The sequence below is a fragment of the Eleutherodactylus coqui genome, chromosome 6 (assembly GCF_035609145.1).
Source record: "Eleutherodactylus coqui strain aEleCoq1 chromosome 6, aEleCoq1.hap1, whole genome shotgun sequence".
Lineage (NCBI taxonomy): Eukaryota > Metazoa > Chordata > Amphibia > Anura > Eleutherodactylidae > Eleutherodactylus > Eleutherodactylus coqui.
The window spans coordinates 132,940,382-132,953,932 of record NC_089842.1 but is presented as its reverse complement, the minus strand read 5'-3'; the positions used below and the strand labels follow the sequence as shown (position 1 = coordinate 132,953,932).

Genomic DNA, 13,551 nt, shown 5'->3' with positions numbered 1-13,551 from the left:
GCAGATGATCGCTCAAACGACAGTTTGAGTGACAGCTTTGAGCGATCATTTTGCATCAAGTATTAAGTAGCTACTCAGCTACTTAAGTACCAATTAAGTGTGCAAATGAAGCCTTCTCTGAATGCAGTTAATAGCCCAAGGCTATTATCTGCGCTCAGATCCTTTGTTCTCCATGTGGAAACAATGCTATCAGCACTTCCCGTGGAGAACTGCTGATAAGAGTGAACAACGATTTTTAGGTTGGACTGAATTTAACGATCAGCTAACAGTGCCCGAAAAGCGCATGGTGGGCGCACATTTACACACACCGATTATCGCTAAAACGATTGTTGATTAGCGATTTTTCTAGCGATCATTGGCTGGTGTAAATAGGCCTTTAGCCCCATCTTCATCTCTTTTGTTAGATTTGTGCAAGTCCATAGCAGTAGCACCAAAACAGTATATTTACCTTCTTCCGCTTTTAGAGCAAAATCCCTGACTGTCAGCTCTCCTCCATCCTCATGCTCTAAAAAAGAAGGAAAAGTCAATGGACAAATGTCTTAAGATGCCCAAACTCCCATGCAGACAAGAGGCCATCTTACCAATCAGCCTGGTATCTACTGCCCGGTCATAGTAATAGGAGAAGGCATAAAAGTGACTGGCTCGAATCTCATCAGCTTTGTGAAACTTCCCCTGTAAGATGGGCAGAACCTCTGAGTAACACGGATCAAACCCTACAAGGCCTGGACAACAGAGTTCAAAGTAAGGGAAGCGTTCATTATTAAGCAGCAGGTCTTTATATAATAGAATGTATAGTGATAAAAATCAGAAATACAAGGGTGACCCCAATATCTCAGAAGCTGATGTTATGAGCAATGTTCACGGCTTATGGTAAACACATGTATTGCATCCCATTCACCTGAAATGCCAAAGGCGGCTTTGTGCATATGTTCGGGGGCTACGCTCTGCCTTTTTTCCAACGGTATTGAAAAGCATTGTCAATGAGGCTTTCCAGGGCAAAGGCCTTCCGCAAACATAATCCCCAAACAATCTGACCACCTCTATCCAAGAACGAGAGCCAACAAAATGCAGCATGAAAAACTGTATGAAGGCCGATTCCCACTGCTAGAACTGTCCAGCCCAACTCCTGTCTGCTGCCCCCCTTTAAACACTCACCGTCAGGCTGCCCTGCATATCTGTAGGTGACGCCAGCAAATGTCCATTCTGCATCCAGAGCTGGGGGGAAACAGTGACTCCGAAAAGTCTGTTTCTGCTGAGCTGAAAGTCAAAGACATATTTCCTATGTGACCTCTTTCTATATTAGCCTGGAGTCACAAGTGCAATTTTTATTGCAGCTTTAACCAAAGCTGGAAGTGGATTCAAAAGGAGTCTGAAAGGAAGAACTTCTTCCTGCTGGATCCACTTCTGACTTTGACTTAACAAATGTATCAAACACTGCATGTGTGGTTGCAGCCTGTGCTGCATTTGTCCTCTCCTTCCACACATGCCACATCAGATTTGTCCCATCATTACCTGCAGCCACAGACGCTCCAAGAACAGCGAGACGAGCCGCCTTCAGCCCCAGCCCAAGGTAACTGGATAATATACAAAAACAAGTGTCACACAGAGACCACCTGCCAAAAGCTGCATTATCCCCATAAGCCCCCAGCATCTGTTCTGCATACCCATCCTAAGCCTAGTTCCATCTCTGACCTGTGTGTGTACAGTCGAAACGTGCTGTTGAACAACTCAAAGGAAGTCAGAAAGTCACTAGGAGTCTGGTCCAATGTGGCCTGAAAATGGAAAGTCCTAAATAGTGACAAGGCTTATATCAAAGACAGTATTACAGTGAGAAAAGGCAAAGGACAGCGCTCACCTTAGCCAAGGGCAAGAAAGTTATCTGTGTGGAGCCTCCACCCAAATCCAGGATTCCCACACTGCGATCCCCATGTAACCGGCCTGCAAAGATTATTATATACAGTCTATTAAGGACTACCACAGACCTATGATACATACATTCCCCCAACTACACCACAGTGCATTCTCCAGCTGTAACCCAGAGGTACGGTGCATACATCCCCCCAACTGTACCCCAGAGACACACCACATTCAATGCCCCAAACTGTACCCCAGAGTCCCACCGCACTCATTGCCCTAAACCATACCCCAGTGTTACAATCCTACGATTCCACCAAGTGTACAAAAGCTGCTTTTCCTCACTTCACACACAATAAAGTACCTGTCAGAAAGTTAACTGTAATCCAGGCCAAGATTCCTGTAGAAAGTAATGACAGCATTAGTTAGTTGGACACAGACTTGTAAATCACATCTCGGATCACTTCTCAGCAACTCATGTCATTTACTTGCACCAAGAACAAAGCAGTCTGAGTAATACGTTTCTATCTGGAGGTAGAGGGCACAGAGCGATGTTCTGCAGATCTTTACAGAAGTCAGTGGTGTGATAATCTGCAGGGTATATCACTACGCATCTGGCAGGAAGTAGAGGGAACAGAGCGATGTTCTGCACACCAGTAGTATTGTTTCCTAAATAAATAGGATTTGAATTTCTTTCCCACCTTCATCGATTCCATCCAGGATGCTGACGCTGTTCTCTGGGACCAGAAACGGAGATGAACTGAAGACTTTCCTTACCTATAAAGAACAAGAGAGCCCAGCATGAGACAATGTATATAAACCCCATGCACAAGCCCAATCCATGTGCCCCCAAATGCTGGACACCTCTGCTCCATTTTTTTTTAAATTTTAAATCACAGTGAAACGGAAATTACTGGTGAAGTGTCCCCTCGGCGCCGGTACAGAGGTGGTCACATACAGGAGATTATAGCAGTGCGCCCACTGACCTTCCTGACAGTCTGGCGCTACACTGTAGTGTATTCAAGTGATCAGCGGCAGGCAGTGGCCAGAACCAGAGGAGCACAGGATTCTGGTCATTACATCGGTCTCAACTTAATGCACAGATCTGCAAGCTGGCACCCATAGACAGCACCTATGGGGTCATACACATTATTTATGCAGGCACCAAAATTTATTTTGGGAGAATACAGATCCTGAAAGACACCAAACAGCAGCACAGAGTACCGACGTATATGTGCATGGAGACTAAGGCCTCGTGCACACGGGGCAAATTGAATTGCGGATCCAGCACTTGTCACCCTGGCGTGGGCGATCCACTGCTCGATTTGCCCATAGATGTGTTTGGAGATTCCTCTCTCCTTGCACACAAGCGAATTTTATTTGCGGACACAACGTGTCGAAAATAAAATTGCAGCATGCTCTTATAATAATAATATAGGTTCCTCACATCAGCCTAGGCAAACACATGTATGTATGTATTATACTCATGTATCATGAGTTCTTATGATTACAGGGGGGGCGTGTATTTCTGATGATACGTAAGTGATCTTATATGTACATTGTCTGCTTTGTAATAAGGCCAGAAGAGCTTCATTGTCGGATGATACAGACTGGGTCATGTGTCAGTGATTTGTGTACATGACTTCTCATATAATTCGAACCAGGCAATGAAACACACTAAGAAATCTCTCAAGATTTCCCTAACACTCTGTTTTAGAGCGGGATACGCAGAGGACAGCTTCCATTGCAGTCAATGGAGGCCATCCGTCCCGCAGCACTTCCGCAATGAGCATTGCAGAAGTGTCGCGGGATCCGCGTCCTCGCCTAACGACGGCGCAGGGAAGTCTGTACTGTGCATATGCACCGGCAGCACATCCGCAGTACAGAAGAAATTACAGGTAAGCAGGGTCACTGGCAGCGGGCACAGGCGCATTCTATGCAGAATTCCCCACAGGGAATCCGTGCGTGCCGTGTGCATGAGACCTAAGATATGTCTTTAGGTTATGTCAGTGTAGGAACATGGGATTAGATATGTTATGCAATACTCTGCATGGCCACAAGAGGTAAGTAAAAACATGAGCTCCAATGCAGTATCCTAAGTGTCAACAAGATGGCAGTAGAGGAGAAGTGGGACATCTAGGCTGCCTATACGGGGTCAATCAAATTGTCATGTAACATAACTCCAATGTCATATCAGGAATCCTGACAGTCTATTCTATACGCTACTTTCTTGTAGCTCAACTGTAAAATGTACCATCCCAAGCGGAGAGATGCATTCTTCTGGACAATTTATACAAAAATCACAAAAGGGTCAAAAAACTTTTACCAGCAAATTGGAATACCAAACAATGATAAAGATAGGTGATAATTGTATATGGATCAGATACAGAAAACAATCCATTAGCAGAATTTACTGTGAACAGCAAAATGATGTTAACTGTCCAGAAATTTACAAATGGTTCAGAGCTGAGAGTCCATGTTCATGATTTGACCACTGTGACTCACAGGAGAACAACCGCTAACACTTCAAATTCCCTGCAAATCCACTCCATAAATTAAACCGAAGTACTTCACCAAGTTATGTCCCTCCGCCACCTGTCCTCAAAGTCTAACATATGTGATCCAATATTGAGCAAGTTCTCCAACCTCTACCAGCAGGGCCTCAGCTTGGTGTTCAGGGAGCAGTCGAAGTCCAGCAGTTGCTTTCAGTATCAGCGGGGTTTTCTTCCATTGAGTTGGAGGGATATAGTCCTGTGCCAGGCGGAGTAATGAGCGGACAGACTCTGCACCCTAAAGGAAACCATTAGAGGCAATCAGGGCGGTTCACTTTATATCAATTTATATACCCATCAACTGAAACCAAGTGTAGTAGAAATGGGTAACCCTAATGATTTGTCATTTCCACCTACTCGATGCCCCTCAAGCAGATCCAGCTCACCTTTTCAGGCTGTTCAGCAAAAGCAGAAAGTCCCGGCTTCACAGACTCAAAGATCTCTCCATCCAACTCCAGAGGAGACCCTAAACCATGAATGACAACCGTGAAACCACAGCACAAGCAGCTAAAGGATGAAGGGAGGCCGGACCACTTACCTGCAGCGCCCTGATGGAACGTGTAGATGTGGATTCGTGTCCCAGTGCTGCCTGCATCAAACACTATGCCATAGATTGTATTACTGGACGTGCTGGGCACTGCCAGGGTTGGGGGTAAGCTGGACTTCACATCAAAGGTAGCAAGTGGGTAACCACCAGGAAAAAGGGTCAACCAGAGAATAAAAGCAGCAGAAAGCAAGCACCTCATCATCTCTCACAGTCACACACCCTGCAAGTAGAAGGGAAAAGGTACTTGTATATAGACGTAAAGTATGTACAGAATCAGCTTTCAATACATATCCATCCACCTGGAGAACATACATATAACTGCTGTATATTGCACCAGAGGAACAATGAAAAAGGTTTAGTACTGTGTTAACCAGTGGAGCAAAATGGGATCAGTAAGAGGAACCATGAAACCACGTAATCTTGTAGACAGGATACCTTTTAATGGCTAACAAAAATACATAATGTTATAGAGAGTTTTCAAACTTACTTAGGGTTCTTCCTCAGGCATATCGGAATGGGTCCGAAGTGTGTGTGTAGACATACACATATATACATACACACACACAACACACACCACACACACAACAAGGCACAGACATGGTTTGATTAATTTGCACTTAAAAAAATACCAGGATGAGCTGAGGAGTAAATACCTAATTAGTGCACTGATAAGGGATGTGAAAGTTTTATAGTCTCTAAATTAGTGTTAAGGGGTCACCAGGCCAGCATGTTATCTCTGCTCCAGATTTCTCATATTCTCTTCTGATGTAAAAAGATCCTTCCTAGGTTTAGTCTATTCTTGGTAGTGTCAAAGATGGTTATAAACTTGTACTCCCAAATTCTTCTGTGGCGTTGAGATTTGAAATTGCCTTTTAGTATTGTAACTTTCACATGTTCTATGTTGTGTCCGTGACTAGGTAATTCTGTATTTCTTTTTTTAATTGCGTGGCAGTGTGATATGAAACGTTACAATTAGAGATGAGCGAGCACGCTTGATAAGGTCAGTTACTCGAGCAAGCCTCGCTCATCTCGAGTAACTGCCTTCTCCAAGCGTGCTCAGGGGGGGCAGCGGAGGAGAGAGTGGGAGAGAACTGTCTCTCTCCCCCGCGCTACCTTCCGCCGCCCCCCCCCAGCACGCTCGGAGGAGAAGACAGTTACTCGAGATGAGCGAGGCTCGCTCGAGTAACTGACCTTATCAAGCGTGCTCGCTCATCTCTAGTTACAATACTAAAAGGCTATTTCAAATCTCAATGTCACAGAAGAATTTGGGAGTACAAGTTTATAACCATTTTTGACACTATCAAGAATGGACTGAGCCTCAGAGGGGGCTTTTTACATCAGTGGTGAATATGAGAAATCTGGAGCAGATACAACACACTGGCCTTGTGACCCCTTAACACCACTTTAGAGACCATAAAACTTTGACTGTACAGCATAAATAACGTTACCTTAATGGGCCAGTACGATTACAGCAAAATAAAATTTGCATAAAACTATTTTGCACAATAAAAGCATTTTTTACCGAAGAAAAAATTTTTTCCATTCAGTACTGCAAAGAGCTTTATTTTTCATTCTTTTATTTCACACTTTTTATTTCATTCTTTTGGACACTACGTGACCAAAACACAAGCCTCATCCAATTCATGAGTTTGATACTACCCGCACGTGGCGCAGAGTGTAAGCTCTCGCTCACAACCTGAAGGCTGCAAGTTCAATCTCTGAATGGTTCAGGTAGCCGTCTCAAGGTCGACTCAGCCTTCCATTCTTCCGAGGTCGGTAAAATGAGCACCAAGCTTGGTGGGGGGTAATAAATAAAAAAACTAAAAACTTACCTGAAAGTGCTGCGTAATAAGTTGGGGCTATACAAATAAGAAGATTTCTTTATTTTTATTTTTACCCCTGTTTCCCTGAAAAAAAGACCTGCCCCGAAAATAAGCCCTAGCATGATTTTTTTAAAATAGTGTCCAGGCAGCCATACATGTAAAAAAACAAATATTTTGGAGCAAAAATTAATATAAGATCCTGTCTTATTTTCAGGGAAACACCGTATATATCATTATGGATGCGGCAATACCAATAGAATAATTTTTTGCATTTATAGTTTTGCAAGTAATGGGCAAGGGGGAAAAGTTGATTTCTTTTCATCCTGTAACTATATTTTAGTCTCACTAGGGGACTTGACCATGTGATTGTGTAACTTTTTTACTGAAATGTTATAGACAGACAAAACAGCCTACTACAGCCTGCCTCAGAAAGGGCCATAAATGTCTTTAGATGGCATATCCAGAGGCTACTGTTAGGCCTCCAGCTGCCATAGCACCCCATTGGCACTCTGCTATCGTGTCACTGGAGAGCCGATGCAATGACGAAAAAGAGCCCCCTCTCTATGTCAACCACTTAGATACTGTGGCCACTATTGACCATGGCATCTAAGGGGCTAATGTGCCGGGATAGGAGCACTCTCTAATCCTGGCAAATACAGCAGGAAACTAGCTACATATATCAGCCATGCTTCTGCCACTGACGTCATAGATACACTGGCAATATTCAGGAGATTAGCATGACACTAATAAATATTATGCATATATACACACACTCTGTCATAGAGCTCAAGGTAATTCTTGCTCATGAATTAAATATGAGTACTGTGTACATCATGAGGCATGAAGGGACAAAAAGCATCCTAACTAGATCCTGTTAATGATATCCTAAAAGGGTAAACAAACTACGGTAGAAACAGGAGAAATTCAATGAGGTTAAATAAAATTGTAAGGGGCACAAAATAAATCCTAAAAAAGGTATTTAAACTATTAAAACAAGAAACGTAGTGATGAGACATTAAGAGAAAAATAAATTGTATGACACAAATAAAGGCAGCAGAATTAATTCACCTGTATCATACACTGCAGCCCCTCACAGTTAACATCACTGGCCCCTTCAGAATACTAGTCACTTGTACTATTCACCATCCTCAAACACAGCGCTTTACACTGTCCCTCCAAAATACATTACCTGCATAACACACAGGAGCCCATTACACTTCCAGGACATCAGTCCCTTGTATAATGCACTAGTCTATTACGCTCCTCTATCACTGCATCTCCATATCAGTCCCTTGTATAATACACTAGTCTATTACACCCCTATATCACTGCACCTCCATATCAGTCCCTTGTATAATACACTAATCCATTACACCCCTCTATCACTGCACCTCCATATTAGCAGTCCCTTGTACAATACACTAGTCTATTACACCCCTGTATCACTGCACCTCCAGGACATCAGTCCCTTGTATAATGCACCAGTCTATTACACTCCTGTATCACTGCACCTCCAGGACATCAGTCCCTTGTATAATACTGTAGTCTATTACACTCCTGTATCACTGCACCTCCAGGACATCAGTCCTTTGTATAATGCACTAGTCTATTACACTCCTCTATCACTGCATCTCCATATCAGTCCCTTGTATAATACACTAGTCTATTACACCCCTCTATCACTGCACCTCCATATCAGTCCCTTGTATAATACACTAGTCCATTACACCCCTCTATCACTGCACCTCCATGATATCAGTCCCGTGTGTAACATAAAGGAGCCCATTACACCCCTCTATCACTGCACCTCCATATCAGTCCCTGCATAACACACAGGAGCCCATTACACCTCCAGGACATCAGTCCCTTGTATAATGCACTAGTCTATTACACTCCTCTATCACTGCATCTCCATATCAGTCCCTTGTATAATACACTAGTCTATTACACCCCTGTATAACTGCACCTCCATATCAGACCCTTGTATAATACACTAATCCATTACACCCCTCTATTACTGCACCTCCATATTAGCAGTCCCTTGTACAATACACTAGTCTATTACACCCCTGTATCACTGCACCTCCAGGACATCAGTCCCTTGTATAATGCACCAGTCTATTACACTCCTGTATCACTAGTGTATAATACACTAGTCCATTACACCCCTCTATCACTGCACCTCCATGATATCAGTCCCGTGTGTAACATAAAGGAGCCCATTACACCCCTCTATCACTGCACCTCCAGGATATCAGTCCCTTGTATAATACACTAGTCCATTACACCCCTCTATCACTGCACCTCCATGATATCAGTCCCTTGTATATTGCACTAATCCATTACACCCCCTCCATCACTGCACCTCCAGAATATCAGTCCCTTGTATAATACACTAATCCATTATACCCCTCTATCACTGAAGCTCCATGATATCAGTCCCTTGTATAATACACTAATCCATTACACCCCTCCATCACTGCACCTCCAGGATATCAGTCCCTTGTATAATACATTAATCTATTACGCCTCTCTATCACTGCACCTCCATATCAGTCCCTTGTATAATACACTAATCCGTTACACCTCTCTATCACTGCACCTCCATATCAGTCCCTTGTATAATACACTAGTCCATTACACCCCTGTATCACTGCACCTCCATGATATTAGTCCCTTGTATAATACACTAATCCATTACACCCTTCTATCACTGCATCTCCATATTAGCAGTCCCTTGTACAATACACTAGTCCATTACACTCCTGTATTACTGCACCTCCATGATATCAGACCCTTGTATAATGCACTAGTCTGTTACACCCCTGTATCACTGCACCTCCATGTCATCAGTCCCTTGTATAATACACTAATCCATTACACCCCTGTCATTGCACCTCCATGTCATCAGTCCCTTGTATAATACACTAATCCATTACACCCCTCTATCACTGCACCTCCATGTCATCAGTCCCTTGTATAATACACTAGTCCATTACACCCCTCTATCACTGCACCTCCATATTAGCAGTCCCTTGTATAATACACTAGTCCATTACACCCCTCTATCACTGCACCTCCATGATATTAGTCCCTTGTATAATACACTAATCCATTACACCTTTCTATCACTGCACCTCCATATTAGCAGTCCCTTGTATAATACACTAGTCAATTACACTCCTGTATCACTGCACCTCGATATCAGCAGTCCCTTGTATAATACACTAATCCATTACACCCCTGTATCACTGCACCTTAATGATATCAGACCCTTGTATAATGCACTAGTCCGTTACACCCCTCTATCACTGCACCTCCATATTAGCAGTCCCTTGTATAATACACTAGTCCATTACACCCCTCTATCACTGCACCTCCATATTAGCAGTCCCTTGTATAATACACTAGTCCATTACACCTTTCTATCACTGCACCTCCATATTAGCAGTCCCTTGTATAATGCACTAGTCCATTACACCCGTCTATCACTGTACAGAAGAACAGTCACCTGTGTAACGCAATGTCTCGCAGCTCTTTGGACTCTCTGTCCCTCTACTCTGCAGGTTACATGATATTATCTTGCTAGATTTCCCAGGATTGTGGAAGCTTCTGGACTTATGTGTTGCAAGCTTAATTAAATAGAGGTATGGGGATTAAAGTACAGTTTGAGTCACCTGATCTCTTAAAGAGACACCACTCCTTATTTATCATATATTTAACTAACGTATTATGGTCCTTTTATACAGGCCAATATCGGGCCCGAACACTCCTCCAAAGAAACAAGGCCCGCCCAAAGATGACGGAATTTCACTTTTTTCCCCATATCAATCCACTTAGAATTTTTTTTTTAAGTTTTTCAGTACATTATATGGTACATTAAATAGTACCATTGAAAATACAACTCATCCCACAAAAAACAAGTCATCAGACAGCTACGTCGATGGATAATTAAGAGTTCTGATTTTTTTTTTTAATTGGGATGAAAAACCGACTTTTTTATTATTTTTAAAAGGGCCGCATCTTTAAGGCGTTAAATACTGACAAGGCAGGAACACACCACTGTGGTTGGTGGTTCTTGCCTATTTCAGTGGCGCATTCATGTTGTATCTGAGTCTTCCCCCTTTCTCCCTGAACTTATAGGGGTTACCCATCTTAGAAAAAAATGTATTAAAAACAGATGTTATTAGGAGAAAAAAAGAAACATAAAAAAACCCAAACACAACAGTACTCATCGCGTTTCTCCTCGGCAATCCAATGCTGGAAGTTATGTCTATTTACAAGTGGGCAACAATATTGTTTCATACTACTGGTGATCGCTGCAACCAGTCAGTCATTTGCCATCATCGTAGCATCATGGCTCCCACCGCTGAGTGCCGATGCTTGTAAATGATGGCGCATTGTTTAAAAACAAAAATAAAAAAAAAGGGACCAGAAGGGCTGCGAGCTTTTCTTTAAAACTGCCTCCTATCATTTTAGGTAAAGCAGCGATCCTCCGGCAGGGCTTTCATGTGCGGCGGAGGATCAGCCAGCGTCTCCCATAGCACATCGTGCGATGTGTTTTACAGTCCAATTAAAAACAATGGGTGATGCGTTCTGAGGAACACAAAACGTTAGAACATGCAGCTCAGGGAGAAAAAAAAATAAGGAAAATTGCTCATATAATTGACTTCATTCAATAGAATTGAATTCATATTCGTGCGTCTCACAGCACACAAATCTTGTGCGATTTTCTCAGCCGCGTGAAAGGCGATTTCTGACTTTTGGGCCCCCATGGCAAAAAAATATACTTACCGCAACATCTGACAGCCCTTTCTGCGGTCCGGCATCTAACGCCATGGATTTCACCCTTTGACATGTAAAGCATGAAACCCGCATCAAATCCCATTTCTGCAATGAAGTCTATGACAAACCCACACCATTTGGTGCGCTATTGATACTTTAGCTCTTTTGATGTGGCCTTATGGACCAATACTGTTAGAAAAACACTAACAAAGATGTGTTCATGAAAGTATAACATGAAAGAAGTCACTGCCATCCAAGAATAACATACAGTGGGACCCATCTCAAATTTGACCATCTGGATGTTCCAAAATGCTTCTGTGGAATTTCAATGGAACTTTTTAGCACATGTGCACAATACTAGTATTGGAGAAAAAATAGGAATTCGTCTTACCAGTAAACCAGTTTCCAGGAAATCTCCATGTCAGCAACTAGGAGCAATTGTCCATAGGCCCTAATAGAGACAGAAAACAGAACAAGAGGTTAAAACGTACTGCACCCCCAACCCAACTGCTGAGACTTCCAGATGACTACACCAGAAATAAGCCAAAATATAAAGGGACGCCTGGAAACTGATTTCACAGTAAGACTTGTCATGGAATATAAAGTGTTAAGTTTCAGAATGCAATAAGTCTATGTTTCTTACCTTGTATTGGACTATTGACCCTTAAATAGAAGACTAAAACCTATGCTTTGCAGTGTCAGGAACTAGGATTTTAAGATAAGAAGTCAACAGACAAATTAAATAAGGCTGAGATATGTTAACAGAGAAGACACACAGCGATAGCAGAACTATTGTCTAATGCAACAGCAATATCCTGACTTAGGTAATTCTGTGTCTGAGACAAGTCTTCAGAGCTTTGAGAATATTTGGTAGATGTCAATAAGTCTTGTGATCAATAATTATTTTCACCTTTGTAACAGTAAGCTACGTAACACTAATCTTTGTACCAAGTAACATTTGGATACGCCCTCGTCTTTCTGTATAAGAGTTGGCAATGTTGATAATAAAGTAGAATTTCATCGAGATTCTCATTGGAGACGTGTCTTGACATAACGTGGAGTAATTTCATGCTATTGATAGATATTTGCTAGCAAAATCTCCTCATCACGGGCTTCCATATCTACCAATTTGGCACCTGGCAACGAGGTCATCAGATCGGTACCGGTGTGGTCCGATAACAGCTGACGCCCGAACAGGGACCGAGTGACCGACGGAACCTCTGACCCGACTTACTCTCGAACGGACAGAATACACAGACCCATAATCAGGACAAAGCCAGCTGGTAAGAAACTGTTATTCTTATCCCTCATTGTGTCTCTGTGATTCTGTCTGGTCAAAGTTGGGTAAGTGTGTTCATTTATATTGAGTGGTTCATTTAAGGTCTAAACTCGGTCTATTTTATATGACAAAGAACCCTGTCAAATAAGCTGTCTCGTTGTCTAGGTTTGAATGAATATGTAACTCAGTGTGTTTAAGGCCATAATAATATCAATAGGTTGAATAATTGTCCTAGTGTGGCTATTTTATGATCTAAGTTCCCTAATCTACTGGTTACGTGTTCCGGTCTCTGACGAGGGACCGATGGTTTAGGTGGGTCCTGCAATGTGAAGCCTGAGTTTTTAGGCTTACGCAGCGGGAACACCTGTGTATATGGTTTAAGTGGGTCCTGCACTGTTAAGTCTGAGTTTTTTAGAGTCACGCAGCGGGGACACTTGTACTGTATGTTGTCTGTAGGAAAAGTGTCTGATTTGTGACAAGAATCTCTTGCCATAATCAACATAATATCCTCAGACGGGGTTACCCACTCCTCATATAAGGAGGAAAAAGGTTATTAAAAACCCATATAGATTACCAGTGAAACATGGGTAATAGGTGGTCTAAGAGAGCCACCTTGGATGAGTCAGAATGGATAATGGCCAAAAACATAGTAAGGAGTATGGAAGGTAAAGAGATAGCTAAAGAATGTAAGGCTTTGAAGTCCATCATGAA

General features: G+C 42.6%; 1 protein-coding gene across 2 annotated transcripts in view; it reads right to left on the bottom strand.

Annotated features, from left to right (window-relative positions):
* Nucleotides 1–13,551, bottom strand: part of ENTPD5 (ectonucleoside triphosphate diphosphohydrolase 5 (inactive)) — a 43,884-nt gene that overhangs the window by 5,495 nt on the left and 24,838 nt on the right. Inside the window, exons 3-14 of one of the 2 annotated variants that reach the window (XM_066607692.1) lie at nt 11,953–12,012; nt 4,945–5,173; nt 4,793–4,872; nt 4,501–4,644; nt 2,556–2,631; nt 2,219–2,254; nt 1,856–1,938; nt 1,693–1,772; nt 1,513–1,574; nt 1,156–1,257; nt 582–722; nt 449–505 (exon numbers count right to left, since the gene is read on the bottom strand). In XM_066607692.1, the coding sequence (XP_066463789.1) occupies nt 449–505; nt 582–722; nt 1,156–1,257; nt 1,513–1,574; nt 1,693–1,772; nt 1,856–1,938; nt 2,219–2,254; nt 2,556–2,631; nt 4,501–4,644; nt 4,793–4,872; nt 4,945–5,155 (1,072 nt within the window). In that variant the 5' untranslated portion in view covers nt 5,156–5,173; nt 11,953–12,012. Of the gene's footprint in view, nt 1–448; nt 506–581; nt 723–1,155; nt 1,258–1,512; nt 1,575–1,692; nt 1,773–1,855; nt 1,939–2,218; nt 2,255–2,555; nt 2,632–4,500; nt 4,645–4,792; nt 4,873–4,944; nt 5,174–10,287; nt 10,371–11,952; nt 12,013–13,551 lie in introns of those variants that run through there. The other variant, XM_066607693.1, reaches the window with a different exon arrangement.